At 44.2% G+C, this 15,769-nt stretch overlaps 1 protein-coding gene across 1 annotated transcript in view; it reads left to right on the forward strand.

Annotated features, from left to right (window-relative positions):
* RRN3 (RNA polymerase I transcription factor RRN3) overlaps positions 1-11,716 on the forward strand; it is a gene marked incomplete at its 5' end in the record, with an annotated part of 34,082 nt that extends 22,366 nt beyond the window's left edge. Inside the window, 6 exon segments of the mRNA XM_014587077.2 lie at positions 758-888; positions 1,811-1,995; positions 5,154-5,262; positions 6,764-6,916; positions 8,569-8,656; positions 10,977-11,716. Of these exon segments, the coding sequence (XP_014442563.1) occupies positions 758-888; positions 1,811-1,995; positions 5,154-5,262; positions 6,764-6,916; positions 8,569-8,656; positions 10,977-11,162 (852 nt within the window).
* Between the last annotated feature and the right edge of the window lie 4,053 nt (positions 11,717-15,769).

Genomic DNA, 15,769 nt, shown 5'->3' on the forward strand with positions numbered 1-15,769 from the left:
TATTTTATTTTTTGTCCTGTGTCGGTGGTGCAGCCCAAGGCTGGGGGATTCTTTGTACTGCCGGGGGGGGGGTCATTCTGTGTGCAGCTCGGGCATATGGCTTACGTTGGTTTCCCAGTTCTGGCTGAGTGTCATGACCACTTTAAGAGCCTTTCTGCTCTGCAGATTTCAGGGTGGAGACTTCTTTCAGACCTGGTGAATCTGCCGCAGCAGGGGTGATTTTGGTGCTCAGGTGGGTTTGGGATCCATTGGATTATTTTATACTTGGATTCTTTTGTTTCTCGTAGTACCATTGGAAGGTACTTTTTTTTTTTTTTTTGGAGATATTTTTGCTATAGGGCGCGTGCGCTCGCCAGACAGACAGAGACAGACAGAGAGACAGAAAGCGAGAAATCACCCCCCAGGTGGGATTGCCACGCTGCAATCCCTTCTCCTCCATTCTCCTCTTGGGATTTTGGGCACGCACACACATGTGCCCGGCATGGGTTTTAAGCCACCGGGTCCAGCACGCGAACCATGATTGACTACGTGGGAGCCCAGCGACATAGCCATTACGCTAACTGCTGGTTCCCACCATTGGAAGGTACTTTTACACATTACAACTGTGGTCATTGTAGTCATTATTTATTTACCAGTATAACTGAGCTACTAGAACTTTCCCATGTTGGTAAATTGAAAGTCTTAGGATTCTGATAGACCAGAGGATTTAAAGCACTAAAAAAGATCAGCCCAACACCTTTTTTTTTTTTTTTTATAGGGATTCGCAGAAGCATTTTTAGAACATCTCTGGAAAAAATTGCAGGATCCAAATAATCCTGCCATCATCAGGCAAGCTGCTGGAAATTATATTGGAAGCTTTTTAGCACGAGCTAAATTTATTCCTCTTATGTAAGTAACCTAATTTCCCAAGTACTTTTTAAATATCATGCTTTAAAAAGATTTTTGCATTGTCTCAAGTCAGAGAAATAATTTGCCTTATTTTTTGGATCTGTCTTTAAAGTGAAAAAAAATCTGTTCTCCCCACTCTGCAAGATGTTTGTATTTCCAAGAGGCAATTTCAGAATAAAGTATCTCCTTTTTAGATATAAAGCTTCATAGACAAGGCTTTTGTCATCTGTTCGTGGTTTCACTTGAATGCAAAGATCCATTTGTCTTCTTGGTTGATGCACAGTGTTACATACTGTTGGATTCTTTTTGTAGGTTTGTCCTTTTTCATTTGCATACCAACTCACTTGTATCTGCTAAAGCTCAAGAAAACCTTTTTAAAGGTAATAGACCTACCTAGGAAGCCAGTTTCTTCCAGGGATCCACGGCAGTATCTTTAGGCAAGGATACTTTTTAAAACACTTCTCCAGCAAGTCCAGCTGCCTGGCTCTTCTAGCCTAAATGTTGACCATAGACTTCATCAGAATTCTGCCATAGACTTCATCAGAATTCTGCAGGAAATGGTGAAGTTGCCCAGTCCATCTTGCTTTTGCGAGGTGTTGGTAAATATGTTCTATTTTTTGGTCACATCACCTATGAGGGCTAGAAACCCCTGAGAGTGCTCGCCCTACTGAGTTAGGAGAAATTGCCCTCCTCCCTCTGGACCCTCTCAAGGACTCACCTCCTGTTCTAGGAGGTTGGCGCTGGTCTGCCGGGTACCTGGAAGGTTGTCTTCCACCCACCCGTGGTTTGCCTGCGGGGAAATACTTAACGACGCCTGTGAGCCCACTGCTGGTGGTTTGTACTGAGAGGCGATTGTGTGTTTCATGTAACTTCTGTTTCTTATGAAGCAAGTAAAGTTGACTTGTGTTTTTCTTTTCTCTAGTACAGTAAAGTCATGCCTAGATCTTTTGGTTAACTGGCTGCACATGTACCTTAATAACCAGGACTCGGGGACAAAGGCTTTTTGTGATGTTGCTCTCCATGGACCATTTTATTCAGCCTGCCAAGCTGTGTTCTACACTTTTGTTTTTAGACACAAACAGCTTTTAAGTGGAAACCTGAAGGAAGGTAGGTCAGCAATGTGCGATTAATGGACTCAGCCTGCTTTTTCCTGGTACTTGTTACCTTTAGAGTGGAGCTCCTTTACTTTTTTGAGGTTTTGATGACAGCTGTGGATTCAGAAAGCTGCACACACTCAAACTTTACAAATAATTACAAGCAGCACAGCCCCCTGAAAGCCCTTTGAGCCTCCTCTCTAACGGGGTGGATTTGAGGTTGAGAACCCCAACGTGCTTCAGCGGGTGTGTGAAGACCTCTTCAGAGGCGAGCTGAGCACTTGGGCTGAACACCACATGCAGTTTCCCATGCCCCCTCCTCTTGTAACAGCTCAGTGCCGGGCAGGCGGAAAGGCACCACTGTACAGTTGTCAGCAGGGTAGGAATTAAAGCCAGATGAGGCTGACGCTAAAGCTTGTGACCATATAAGATGAGGGTCCCCTGTCTGTTTGAAGGCTTGAGAGTTAATGCACTTCATTTCCCATTTTGCTAAGTTTTTCTTTCATTCATTGTTTTGTTTTTATCTGAGAGGGGAAATGGGAGTTAGAGAAGTGTATTTGACGAGTCTCACCACATCAGGGTTGTCCTGCCTTATTTTAGCAGGGCCACAGGTGTAACCTTGCCTTTCTGTTTATGGTGGGTCATTAACCAAACCCAGGCCTTGCATGGCCTCAGGCTCCCCACAGCAGCAGCCTCCTGCTGTGCCACCTGGGCTGGCCCACCCCTGCTCATTTCCGAGGGTTGTCGTTGAAATCTGCGGGTGAACCTTGTTTTATCAGGTTAGGGTATTTGGGAAAGTCATGATTGCATTTTTACATAGAAAAATATGATAGCTGGGGATGGTCCTTAAGCACAGTGTTATTAAGTCAGTTAAGTTGTTTTGTTTCTCCATGGAAAACTCAAGCTGTTTAGATGCTGTTTCTTCTAAACAAGGGCTTCTCCAGACTCAGTACTATTGACAGCTTGGGCTGGATCATTTTTTGGTGTGGGGTGCTGCCCCATTCTTGTCATCCTTCACCTGTACCTCCTGGATGCAAGAGCAACCCCCCACCACTCCCACTCGTGACAACTAAAACCGTCTCTAGACATGTCCTCTGAGGGACCTGGTCTCCTCAGGTTGAGAACCATAGCTCTAAACTAAAACTTTGTTTTTATATTTTTAAAGAATTATTTTACTTAACTTTACTTAATTATTTTATTTATTTTAATTTGATGAGAGAGGGACAGAGAGAGAGAGGGAGAGAAAAAGGAAAAGTGAGAAAACAAGCCGGTCCGGGACTCGAACTGCTGTTGGGCATGTGGGGGTCCACTTCCCTTGACCACCATACCACCTGCTGGCTCCTCTAAATTGAAACTTACTGTGTGTCATTTTATATGTGTTTGCCTGTATTCCTCTTCTGAAAAGATGTGGGGGTTAAAGTTAATTGTATGGAGGCCAGAAGGTGGCATGGTGGTTAGGGTGCTGAATCCCACATGGTCTGCTCTACGTTTCGAGTCCTGGACCTGGTGGCTTGAAAAACATGCTGGGCGTGGGACCAGCAGATAGTGTTATGGTTACATTGCTGGACTTCACATAGTCAACCACAGTTCGAGTCCTGGACCTGACAGCTTAAAATTCACACCAGGCACATGTGCATGTGTGCCCAAAATCTCTGGAAGAGAAGGGATAGCAGCATTCCCATCCCCCCTGGGGAGTGATTTCTCGCCTTCTATCTCTCTAGCAAGCACACATGCCCTAAAATCTCTCTTAAAAAAATAAAAAGAAAAACATGCCAGGCATGTGAGCATGTGTGCCCAAGATCCCAAGAGAACGGAGAAGGGATTGCAGCCTCACCATTCCCCCAGGTGGTGGTTTCAATTTCTCACTTTCCCTTTGTTTCGCTCCAGTGAGCACAAGCGACCAATAGCAAAAATCTAAAAAAAGCCCAACTCTAGGAACTAGTGAAAGAACAAAGTTAATAAAGTCTCTCCTTTGTATGAATAAGTGCCAAGGAACTCTTAAACCATGGCATTATTTTATGTGCATTATTCTTGAAAAAATATACATCAAAGTAACTCTTAAGAAAATTGATTTAAGCACAAGTTGATCTGCTTGCCTCTGAAAATATATGTAGTATCTTTAACTCATGTAGGAGAGGATTATATTTATTGGATCCAAGACAATACTTTTTGTCTAAATTTTCTTCCAGCCCTCAGATTTCTCTTGGAAAAATAAAAGAGAAATACAAACAGCTAGCGTGCACCTGAGAACAGCACAGCCTCACTAATTGAAAATGAGGTTGCAGGCCAGCTGGTGCCGTGCTGGTTAAGGCCGGCTGGAACTCACATAGCCTTTGCAGGGTTTGAGTCTTGGACCCTGTGGCTTAGAAGAATGTTGAGTGCATGTGGACCCAAAAGCGGAAAGGAGAGTGGAGGAGAAGGGATTGCAGTGTGGCCTGCAGGGTGATTTTTCACTGTTCTCTGTCTCACTCTGGCATGCACACAAGCCTAGTAGCAAAACTTAAACAAAAAGGCTGTTCTTTGTTTCTGTTGCCTGAGATGATTGGTAGCTGAAATCAAATCTCATTTTTGTTTTTGCTCTCTATACGTGAGTCCCAAAGAGTCATCTAATCTTATAGCCCCTAGGAATGTGTGCTTACTTCCTGAGTCTTTTAAAGAATAAATTGTTCTCTAGAAAAGCTGGCTTAGTAATAAATGTGGTCAGCCCAGTGATATTTTTCTTAGTAATAAACGAATGTGGTTTGCCCATGATGTGACTGTGTATGTACATGGACTTTTAGTTCAAGTATTTCTGCAAATCACTGACTTTTTTTTTTTTTTGAGAGAATTTTGCTGTAGGGTGCGTGCGCTCACCAGACAGACAGAGAGAGACATAGAGACAGAAAGCAAGAAATCACCCCCCGGGGGGATGGTCACGCCGCAATCCCTTCTCCATTCTCCTCTCGGGATCTTGGGCACGCACGCACACACGCCCGGCGTGAGTTTTAAGCCACCGGGTCTGGGACGCGAACCGCGGTCAACTACATGGGAGTCCAGTGACATAGCCATTACGCTAACTGCTGGTTCCCAATCACTGACTTTTTAAATGTGTGACGATCTGTACTTTTAAAGGTATCTTAGACTTTTCAATTATATTTATAACTTAAAAAGTCTTTTGTGTTTTAATCAAAGGTTTGAGATATCTTCAGAGTCTCAATTTTGAGCGCATAGTGATGAGTCAGCTAAATCCTCTGAAGATTTGCCTGCCCTCAGTGGTCAACTTTTTTGCCGCTATCACAAAGTAAGTTATTTATATTTTCTTTCTCTAAGTTATTTTTCCTTGAGAGAGAGAGAGAGGTACTGCTGAAAGGACCCTCCCCCACACACACTTCCCTGCTAGCTGGGCTCACTGGTGTATGCAGGTGTCAGGTGCGTTTCAGGTCTGCTTGACATGGGATCCAAATCCCAGCCAGCTGCGAAGCTCCAGCATTGCAGAGTTGTTGCCACTGCCTGTGCCACTGTTGACCCTTTCCCTTCTCTGCTCTGCTTTCTTTCTTTCCTTCCCTTTCTTCCCTTTCTCTCTCTCTCTCTCTCTAATGGCCAGAGGGCTCGTATTGTCAACAGAGAGAGAGAGGGTAAAGGGAGAACTCACCCCCCATGGGCATGGTCACGCCACAGTTCCTTCTTGGTTTCTCCGTCCTTTTGGGATTTGGGGCATGCATACACACTCGGTGTGCTTTTCAGGTCACTGTTGCGGGGATTGGAACTGTGGCCAGAATTTCAACCGCCAATGGCCATGTGTGATCTAGCTTCCTTAACCAGTGGGCTGTGGGGCTGGTCCTATTTGCCCTCATTAGATGGAAGTTATTTAAAAGTAACTTTTTGTTAGTATTAGTATTGTAAAATATTATTAAATTTCTGGAAAATTAATAACAACAATAGTAAAACATTTAAAAACCAGTAACCCAGCCCTTACAAAATGAAAAACAAAACCACAATGAAGCTTTTTTAAATATGTATTTCTTTTTCTTTTCTTTTTTTTTTTTTTGTGAAGAGTTTTTTGCTATAGTGCATGTGTACTTGCTGGAGAGATAGAGACAGACAGAAAGTGAGAAATCACCTCTCAGGGGGATGGCCATGTTGCAATTCCTTCTCCAGTCGCCTTTCAGTATTTTGGGCATGCATACACACGCACCTGATATGAGTTTTAAGCTACCAGGTCCAGGACTTGAACCATAGTCGGCCACATGGAAGTCCAGCAACATATTCATTATGCCGTCTGCTGTTTTTTGTTTTTTTTTTTTAAAAATATATTTTAATGTCATTGGAGATTGCTAGTACATTTTATCCAAAAGGGATAATTCAGAAGTTTAAGCACTTTGAATAAGTAAGGCAACTAGTGGGGACCAGCAGATGGCATAATGGTTATGTCACTGAACTTCCTCTTAGTTGACTACGATTTGAGTCCTGGACTTGGTGGCTTGAAACTCAGGCTAGACACCTGTGCATACATGCCTGAAATTCGAGAGGAGAATGGAAGAGAGAGGATCGTGGCATGGCCATTCCCCTGGGGAGTGGTTTCTTGTTTTCTGTCTGTCTGTCTGTCTCTGTCTCTGGCAAGGACACATGCCCTATAGCAAAATTCTCTTTCAAAAAAAAAAAATAAGAGAACTAGTAAGGTTAGAGGTACAAATCAAAGATTCCTAGTAGGGTAACCCCTGTAATAGAAAAAAAATAAAATGCACGTGAGCTGAATGCCTGGTGTTCATGCCTCTGCCTGTGGTGGTTTTGTTGTTTCACAGTAAATACCAACTCGTCTTCTGCTACACCATCATTGAGAGGAACAATCGCCAGATGCTACCAGTTATTAGGAATACAGCTGGAGGGGACTCGGTCCAAACCTGCACGAACCCCCTGGACACCTTCTTTCCCTTTGATCCTTGCGTGCTTAAGAGGTAGGCACTCTTCAACAGTGGACTCTGTCAGTGGTAGATTTCTTTCTTTCTTTTTTTAATGAGAAAGGCGGGTATTTTTTGAGAGGGGCTTGCTGTATTTCATGATCCCCTTCCTCAGCCTTACAGTTAGCTGTGACCACAGGTGTACATTCCCACACCTGGTCTGTTCAGGTTGGACCAGGCACTGGACCAGGGGCGCCCATGCAGCCTTGCCCATGCACCATTTCAGCTGGGCCTTCAGTGATGACTTTGTTATTTTTTTTTTTAAAGAGTTTTTCTGTTTGTATTTTTTGTTTGTTTGTTTAGGGCACATGCACTCGCCAGAGAGATAGAGAGAGATAGACAGAAAGTGAGAAATAACAAGGGGGAATGGCCACACCTCAGTCCCTTCTCCATTCTCTCAGGATTTTGGGCATACACACACACGTGCCCTGTGTGAGTTTTAAGTCGCCAGGTCTTGGACTTGAACCGCAGTCAACTACATGTGAGTCCAGCGATATAATCATTACCTCATCTGCTGGTCCCTCAGTGGTAAATTTAAATGTAATATATTTGCTTTGCCCAAGATCGGGGTTTAAGACTTCTTTGTTTTAAGCAGCCTGTGCTCATTAGTTAGCGCTCTGTGGTGTCCGTTCCTGGCTTTCCCAGCCGAGCAGGGTATGCCCAGGCGGTTCTGCTGTACATCACAGTCCGGGGAGAGCTTTCCCTCAGGAGGAGCCCAGACGGACACTGAGGCTTGTGTTTCTTTAAATCTGTTGGTTTAAATGTGTAAGGAGGTGGGGAGAGAGGTGCCAGGGTGGAGCGTGCTGCCTTTTCTTGGCTCATACCTTCCTGCTAAGCAGCTGCTCCTTCCTTTAGAAACCACATCCCATACTGCTGCACGAGATAAACTGACGCTGCATGGTTCACCTGGGCTAGTCCTGGGAAACCACTGAGCCAGGCTGGGAGCTGCATTTGTGTAGGAAGCAGGCTTTGGCTTAGTCTGTGGTTTTCTGGCTGGCTGAGATTGTCCGTTTCCCTGAGTTTTGGTTGACTGAATCAGGTTAGTTGTTTTTCCTAGACCAGTTTTTTAACATGTTACTATAGAATGTGAAAAAGGGAGTACTGAGTATTATAGTTTCATTTTCATCTGGATATGCTATGTATTAGTTGTCAATCATTGCAAAGTTTAGCAACAATTTCACTTGGAAGTGGAAGGATGAGAAGCAGCGTAATGCTCCACCCATGTGAGCGGGTTCAATCTTAGAAGGAGCCGCTGAGTTACAGTACTCACATGCCATGTTTTTTTGTTTGTTTGTTTTGTTTTGTTTTGTTTTAATAATTTGCTACAGGGTGTGTGTGCTCACTGGAGAGAGAAAAAGTGAGAAGGCACTCCCTTCTCCATTCTCCTCTCAGGATTTTGGACACATAGGCTTACATGCCCAGTGTGTTTCTGAAACTGCCAGGTCCAGGATGTGAACCGTGCAGCCGGCCATGTGAGATCCAGCTGCCTTAACCAGTATGCCACTGGCTGGCCCTGTCATGCTTTTTGATGTTACTATTTGAGCCACAGTTTTAACTTCTTGGTTTGGAGAAGCAGGTCTTAGGAGAAAAGATTGAGGTATGTTTTGACTTTTACCAAAGTATTTACTTTGAAATATCTTTGTTGACAGGTCCAAGAAATTCATTGATCCTGTTTATCAGATATGGGAAGACATGAGTGCCGAAGAGCTCCAGGAGTTTAGGAAACCCACCAAAAAGGTATTCTGGATTCAGCACACTCGCTGAGACCCTCCTCTGTGGCTACTGGTCACAGGAAAAAAGTAACAGCAATGTCACACGTGAAGTCACTGTGTGTTACTCATTCTGCCTTTACACAGACTCAACCCAAGTGGTGGGCTTACTGGAGGAGTTTCGGGTTTTTGAAGTATTTAAACCAGTGAAGGCTGATTGAAAAGTAGCTGTGTGTATTTACCTCTGACAACTTGGTGATCACCACCAAGTAGTAAACTCAGACTGCCTCCTGTCGCGTAGCCCAGAAGTTCACGTTATAGCCAGGTTTTTGATTTCCGGGAAGGGTGCTAAAGAGGCTCACTTGTAGCGGGCCCTTCCCTCCACCCTCAGTGGAGCTAGTACAGGTGCTGCCGGAGGAGAAACTTAGGACCCAGCGCCAGCTCCACGGCGCAGCAGGGCAAGAGAAGCTGGACTCTATGTAGTGACTGTGGTTTGAACCTGTGGCCCAGTCAGCCTGAAACACACTGGGCATATGTGCTAGTGTCTGAGATCTGACCAGCCGGAGGGCTAGAGGGGAGATTGTGGCATAACCAGATCCTGCCGTGGGTGACCTCTGCCCCTTTCATGCACACATTTTATTATGAATAAAGAAAAAACAAAAGAAGGAAAATCTTGTAAAAAGGAAATTAGAATCCAGTAAATAATGTCACTGTTCTGACTTTTTTCCTTTTCTTTTTTAAGGTTTTTGCCATAGAGTGCATGCACTTGCTGGAGAGAAACAATGAGAGTGAAAGTGAGAAGTCACCTCCTGTGGGGATGGCCACACTGCAATCCCATCTCCTCCATTCTCCTCTTGGAATTTTGGGAGTACATGCACACATGCCTGGTGTGAGTTTCAAGCCACCAGGTCTGGGACTTAAAGTGTGGTTGGCCACATGGGAGTTCACCTGCTGGTCCCTGTTCTGACTCTTTGTAGCACATTTTTTTCCATGTTAAAAATCAGCTTTAATGTGCTTGTCTCCCTTTTTATAAGTAATCATTGAAAAACTTTTATTTTTTTAACACGTACTTCTTTTTCCCCCTTTATTCATATAGAGAGAGCAGGGTGGCTCACCACGATCCCTTCCTCCTGTCTGTCAGATTCTAGGTGCTTGCATGGATCCCCAGAGTGTCTCAGGCTGGAGAGGTGAACCAAGGATGCCCTGCAGGACTTGGCCTTTCTTTGAACAGCATATTACTGCTCCATGTTACTCCATAAAGTGGCCTTTTTTTTTTTTTTTTAATAATGCATTTAGGCAGGGGAGTCATTCATTCATTCATTCATTCATTCATTCATTCACGTCTGTTTGATAAGAATGATACGTTGTATTACTGTGCTTGTTGAGCTTAAGTCTGTGTGAAAATTGAACTTCAGGCCCAGCCCTGTGACCTGTTTGTTGTATTTAGTTTATTTATCTTTAATAGTTGTACACATTTATTGTTTCTTTTTAAATTTTTCTATTTTTAGGGTTTTGTCATAGAACAGGTACACTTGCTGGAGAGAGAGAGAGAGAGGGAGAGTGAGAAATCATCCAATGGGGGGAGAGAGAGGGAGAGAGGGAGAGTGAGAAATCACCCACTGGGGGGATGGACATGCACACACAGATGTCCAACATGATTTTCTTTTTTTAAAAAAAGTTTTTTATTGGGACCAGCAGAGGGTATAATTGTTACATTGCTGGAGTCCCATGTAGTCAACCACAGTTCGAGTCCTGGCCCGGGTCACTTTGAACTCATGCCAGGGGCATGTGCATGCATTCCCATGATCCCAAGAGGAGAATGAAGGAGGAGGGATTGTGGTGTGGCCATCTCCCCTGCGGGATGATTTCTCGCTTTCTGTTTCGCTGTCTCTCTGGCAAGCACACACGCCCTGTAGCAAAAATCTCTCTCTCTAAAAAAAAAGAATTATTTATTTTATTTGTTGTTATTATTTTTCTTTATTTCAACCAGAGAGAGACAAAGAAAAAGCGAAAATGTGAAAGCAAGCCACCAGGTCCAGGACTCTTAACTGACCGTGGTTGGCCATCTGAGATTTGAACTATGGTGGGCCATATGGGAGTCCAGTGCCTTAACCACCATACCATCTGCTGGCCCCCAGTGTGGGTTTCGTTGTTTTTTTTTTTAATACATGAACTCATGTAATGGTCAAATGTGTATAATGATCAAATCAAAGCAATAAATACACCCATCATCTCAGACGTATATCAGTACTCTGTAAACATTTGATGTTTTTTAGTCTCAAAAAGAATTCTGAAATTTTGGAAGTCATCACTCGTGACCTAATTGATGATCTCTGCTCTGTACACAGGAGATGGTGGAGGATGAAGATGATGATTTTTTGAAAGGTGAAGTGCCCCAGAACGATACCGTGATTATTGGAATCACACCAAGCTCCTTTGATGCGAATTTCCGAAGTCCTTCCAGCAGTGTGGGCTCCCCGCCTGTGCTGTATGTGCCAGACCAGTGCCCTCTGATCTCGAGGATTTGCGATTGAGTCACAGCGTGGTTCCCGTCATGTCTTTCAGTACCTGGTTCAGACAATGTGGACTTTGCCTTGACCTAGAACGAGGACATGCCTCAGCCGTCGTACTTCCGGCCTGGGTGTGATCCAGTGTCTGAACAGACTTGCCTTTTTCCCTTTTTGCTCTTACAGACAAAAGGAAAAGGCTGACTGTCGTGCAATATTTTACAGAGATACTGATGATAAATGGTGAGGATTTTGCTTATTAGTTTAATGTATACTTTTTTCATGTTTCAACTTTTTTGACATAATTATGATATGATTTCTAATACTGTCAAACTGCTTTGACAGATTGCTTCTTAACCTAGGTTTTTGTCAGAGCCACAGTCACAAGGACCTTATTGATCCGATTTCACTGGCAATTCTCTAGGATAAACCCTTCATTTTAAGACTGACTAGAATGTCTTCAGGTTTGCGTTGGGTCCTCAGACAGGTGCAGAGAAGATGGAAGGCAGGCAGGAGCTGGCCGGGGCTGGTCTGCGAGGCTGAGAGTTGGAGTTGGCACTGCAGGAGATCTCTAGGACTCTGAGACCAAGAGGGAAGAGAGAATTTAGGGAAATTCTTTCTAGGCAGATGATCTACTTGTGCAGTATAAAAGTGGATTTCTGAGGAAAACGGAGGTCTAGATAAAGGTAACATTGACTGGAAGGGGCCTTGGACTTTTATCAAATACAGGACACCGATTTTTTGTTTTTAGTTATTGCTATAGGGTGTGTACACTCACTAGAGGGAGACAGAAGGGTGGGGGAAAAGTGAGAAATCACCCCTCCCCAGAAGGGGACATGGTCCACTGTAATCCCTTCTCTGCTACTTTGCTCTCAAGATTTGGGGCACACACACACATGCACACGCACATGACACGATTCTCAAGCCACTAGGTCTTGTAACTTGAATTGTGAAACTGGTCACGTGGGATCCAGCACCTTAATCTTCAGGCCACCTGGCCCCTTGACACTGTATTTTACCCTTCAACTCACAAGCATCCTGTTAGAACTGGAATGGCTCATTCATAGCAGTTACATTGAGTTACTAGGTTGTCAGAAAGTCATGACATATTTTTCTGTTTTTCTATGAAAAAACATGTATCGTGACTTTCAACAATCCATTTTTTTTGACCAGCATCAGTTGGTCATTTGGGGAATTTGTCCAAATGGGAAAAGATATTCAGATTACTGGGTGCCCGGGGTTTGTGAGCAAGAGCTGACTGAAGTTAGTATTGCAGTGCCCCGGAGCGGCTGGGCAACGCATCATGGATTTGCTGGGGAACTCTGTGTAGCAAGCCTCTTTTTGGTGTTTTTGTAACTACACACTGAGAGGCGAGTCGGAGACAGGCTCGCCCTAGAGCGACTTTGTAAGCACCGCTAGTCTTTTTTTCTTTTTTTGGAGAGATTTTCACTGTAGGGCGCGTGCGCTCGCCAGACAGACAGAGAGAGACATAGAGACAGAAAGCGAGAAATCACCCCCCAGGGGAGATGGTCACGCCGCAATCCCTTCTCCTCCATTCTCCTCTCGGGATCTTGGGCACGCACGCACACGCGCTCGGCGTGAGTTTTAAGCCACCGGGTCCAGGACACGAACCGCGGTCGACTACGTGGGAGTCCAGCGACATAGCCATTACGCTAACTGCTGGTTCCCTCCGCTAGTCATTTTGAAGCTCAAGCATATGTTCACTTTGTCCCTTCTGTATGTACTCTTCCATTTTTGTGAAAATGACCATCTTTAAGTGTATTTATTTTTTGCCCACTTTTCCTATTCTTTATTTAAAGGCAAGCAATATTTTCTTGATCATAAATATTTTGTAATGAAATACTTGTCTTTCCTAAGGCCTTGTATGCTCCTGTATAGTTACACTAGTGGCAATGCAGAGTTTGAATTTCAGGTTGTAAATACCTTTTTGGAAAATAGAAATTTTTATTGCTTTAAAACGTTTTGGATAATGATGATTTTCTTTTTGTGACTTCGTAGAAAGTCATTTGAGAATCTTAAGGTTCTTTTTTAACTGCTGACAAAGTGGGGTTTTTGCATACTGAATAAAATGAGTAAATGAAAATGTATTCACTAAAGTTAATGGTAATTGGGATCTGGACTGGGAAGTGGTTTTAATGTGAAGGATGTATTTATAAGTGTTTAATTTCAAAGGAGTTTGAGAGACAGAACCCACTGTAAAAATAAAGCAAAGACACGGTTTATCTGGAACTTTGATTCTTATGCCCATGAAGGGAGGTACTCTAATAAAGACTGCTGACATAAATGTCCTTTTGGTTTCTGTGTGGTTTTGTGTTTGTTTTTTCCTTCAGTGACTTAAAGCATCATTTGGCTGTGGCAAATTGCTCCTGAGCCCTCACTGTTACCGAGGGGAAAGTACTGCCAGAGCGACCGGGAGAGTTTAGAAGTGCATCTCATGTGCTGGTGACAGTGGCTTCAGTGTGTGGTGACTGCGTGATCACACCCAGCCGAGAGTGACAAGCTAACTTCTCTGAGCTCCACCTTTTATGGAGGTCCTATGAGTTGTATTTGATGCATGTAAAAAGTTCATTAAAAATAAGTATTGTTTTGCTGCCTTGTGAGAGAGTCAAGTCTAGTTAAGCAGAAAGCATTTTTATGGAAAGGTCTTTTCAAGCCAAAGGAAACTTCCGTTTTCTGCATGTTACCTCCTTGGTACCAGTTCAAGAGATCTGAAAAGAGGGGTCGAGAGTCTCCACTGCCAAGTATTGTTTATAATAGCGGTTCTGAACTCCTAGGGTTACGTCCTAGGAACTTTGAAAAACAAAGGCTGCTCAGGACCAGCAGTTAGTGTAATGGCTATGTTGCTGGACTCCCATGTAGTCAACCACTGTTTGAGTCCCAAACCCGGTGGCTTAAATTCACGCCGGGCGCATGTGCGTGTGTGCCCAAGATCCCGAGAGGAGAATGGAGGAAAAGGGATTGCGGTATGGCCAGTCCCCCCACCCCGGGGGAGGTGATTTCTAGCTTTCTGTCTCTCTGTCTGTCTCTGTCTGGCAAGCGCACGCACCCTATAGCAAAAGCCTCTCAAAACAAACAAACGAACAAAAAAGCAAATGCTTGGGTCCATCATACCTCAATTTTGCCAGGATGTTAATTTTCTCTTTTGAGATTTTTGTCATAGGGAGTATGCTTGCTAGAGAGACAAACAGAGAAAGAGAGAAAGTGAGAAATCATCCCCACACCCCTCACCCCTGCCCCATCCTTCCCAGGGGATGGCCACACTGCAATCTCTTCTCCGCTCTTCTCTCAGGATTTTGGACATGCACCAGCATGGTTTCTCAAGTTGCTGGATCCAGGACTCGAACTACCTAGTCACTTATGTAGGATCCAGTACCTTAACCGTCATGTAAACTGTCGGCCCTACCTTTCTTTTTTTTCTTTTTTCTTTTTTTGAGAAAGTTTTGCTATAGGGCACGTGTGCTCACCAGAGAGACAAGAGACAGAGAAGCAGAAAGTGATAACCCCCCCCCCCCAAGCGGGGATGACCACACTGTGATTCCTTCTCCATTCTCCTGTTGAGATTTTGGGCACACACAAAGTCTTGCCTGACTTGAGTTTTACGTCTCCAGCTCTGGGACTTGAACTGTGGTCAACCACATGAAAGTCCAGCAACATAACCACTATGCCATCTGTTGGCCACTCTTTCTTTTTTAATTTTTAGCCACTTGAGCCTCCCCAGCTCTACAATGCTTTTTCATAAAATGCTTAACTTTTGTATATTTTGATCTGTGACCATGCAGTTTATAGTTGAGTTTATAATATATATATAGTTGATTCTTTTATTAAATATTAAGTTTCTAGATAATGTATTTTTATTTAATTAGTTAATGTGCTCACTGGAGAAAGGAAAAGTGTGAAATCATCCCCTGGGGGTGATGCATAATCCCTCAGCAATCCCTTCTTGAGTGTTTTTCAAGTCACTGGGTCTGGGACCTGAACCTCAGAGTCCTGCAATGTGGGATTCTGCTGTCTTAACCACCATTACCTGCTGCCCTTAATGTTTATATTTTAATGGTTGTGATACATGGTTACTGAATTGGGATAAACCATTATTTAAAAACTGACCCTGAGGGAGCCAGCAGGTGGCATAGAGGTTAAGTGACTGGGTCCCACATGGCCAACTGCGGGTTATAGTCTCCGATTCTGTGGCTTGAAAAACACCCCTCAGCGCGTGTGCATGCGTGCCTGAGTACCTAGCCCATCTACGAGTGCTACTGGGTTCCAAGTGCAAGGTGTTTCTGACGATTTCTGCATGTGGAAGGCTGGCAGCTAGGGGTCTATTTTCCCGTTTTAGGATGGTTTACGTTTATTGCTCATTGAATACAGTCCTAGGAAGCAGGGTCCCAAACTTCAGTGTGCGCAAGGTCCCGAGTCTGAGAAGTAGAGGAGCAGCGACCTGGAGCGAATCAGGAAGATCCCGGAGCCCGCCCTCAGTCCAGGCTGGCTCATCGGTGAGGACCGGGAGAGCCAACGCTCTGGCCGGGCGCTGGACGCCTCCCAGGCTGGTAGCTCGGCTTCCCGCTTCCATCGCGTCCACGCTTCTGGAACTACATTTCCCAGCACCCCTTGCTGAA

The sequence above is a fragment of the Tupaia chinensis genome, unplaced genomic scaffold (assembly GCF_000334495.1).
Source record: "Tupaia chinensis unplaced genomic scaffold, TupChi_1.0 Scaffold000182_1, whole genome shotgun sequence".
In the NCBI taxonomy this organism is placed as follows: Eukaryota; Metazoa; Chordata; class Mammalia; order Scandentia; family Tupaiidae; genus Tupaia; species Tupaia belangeri.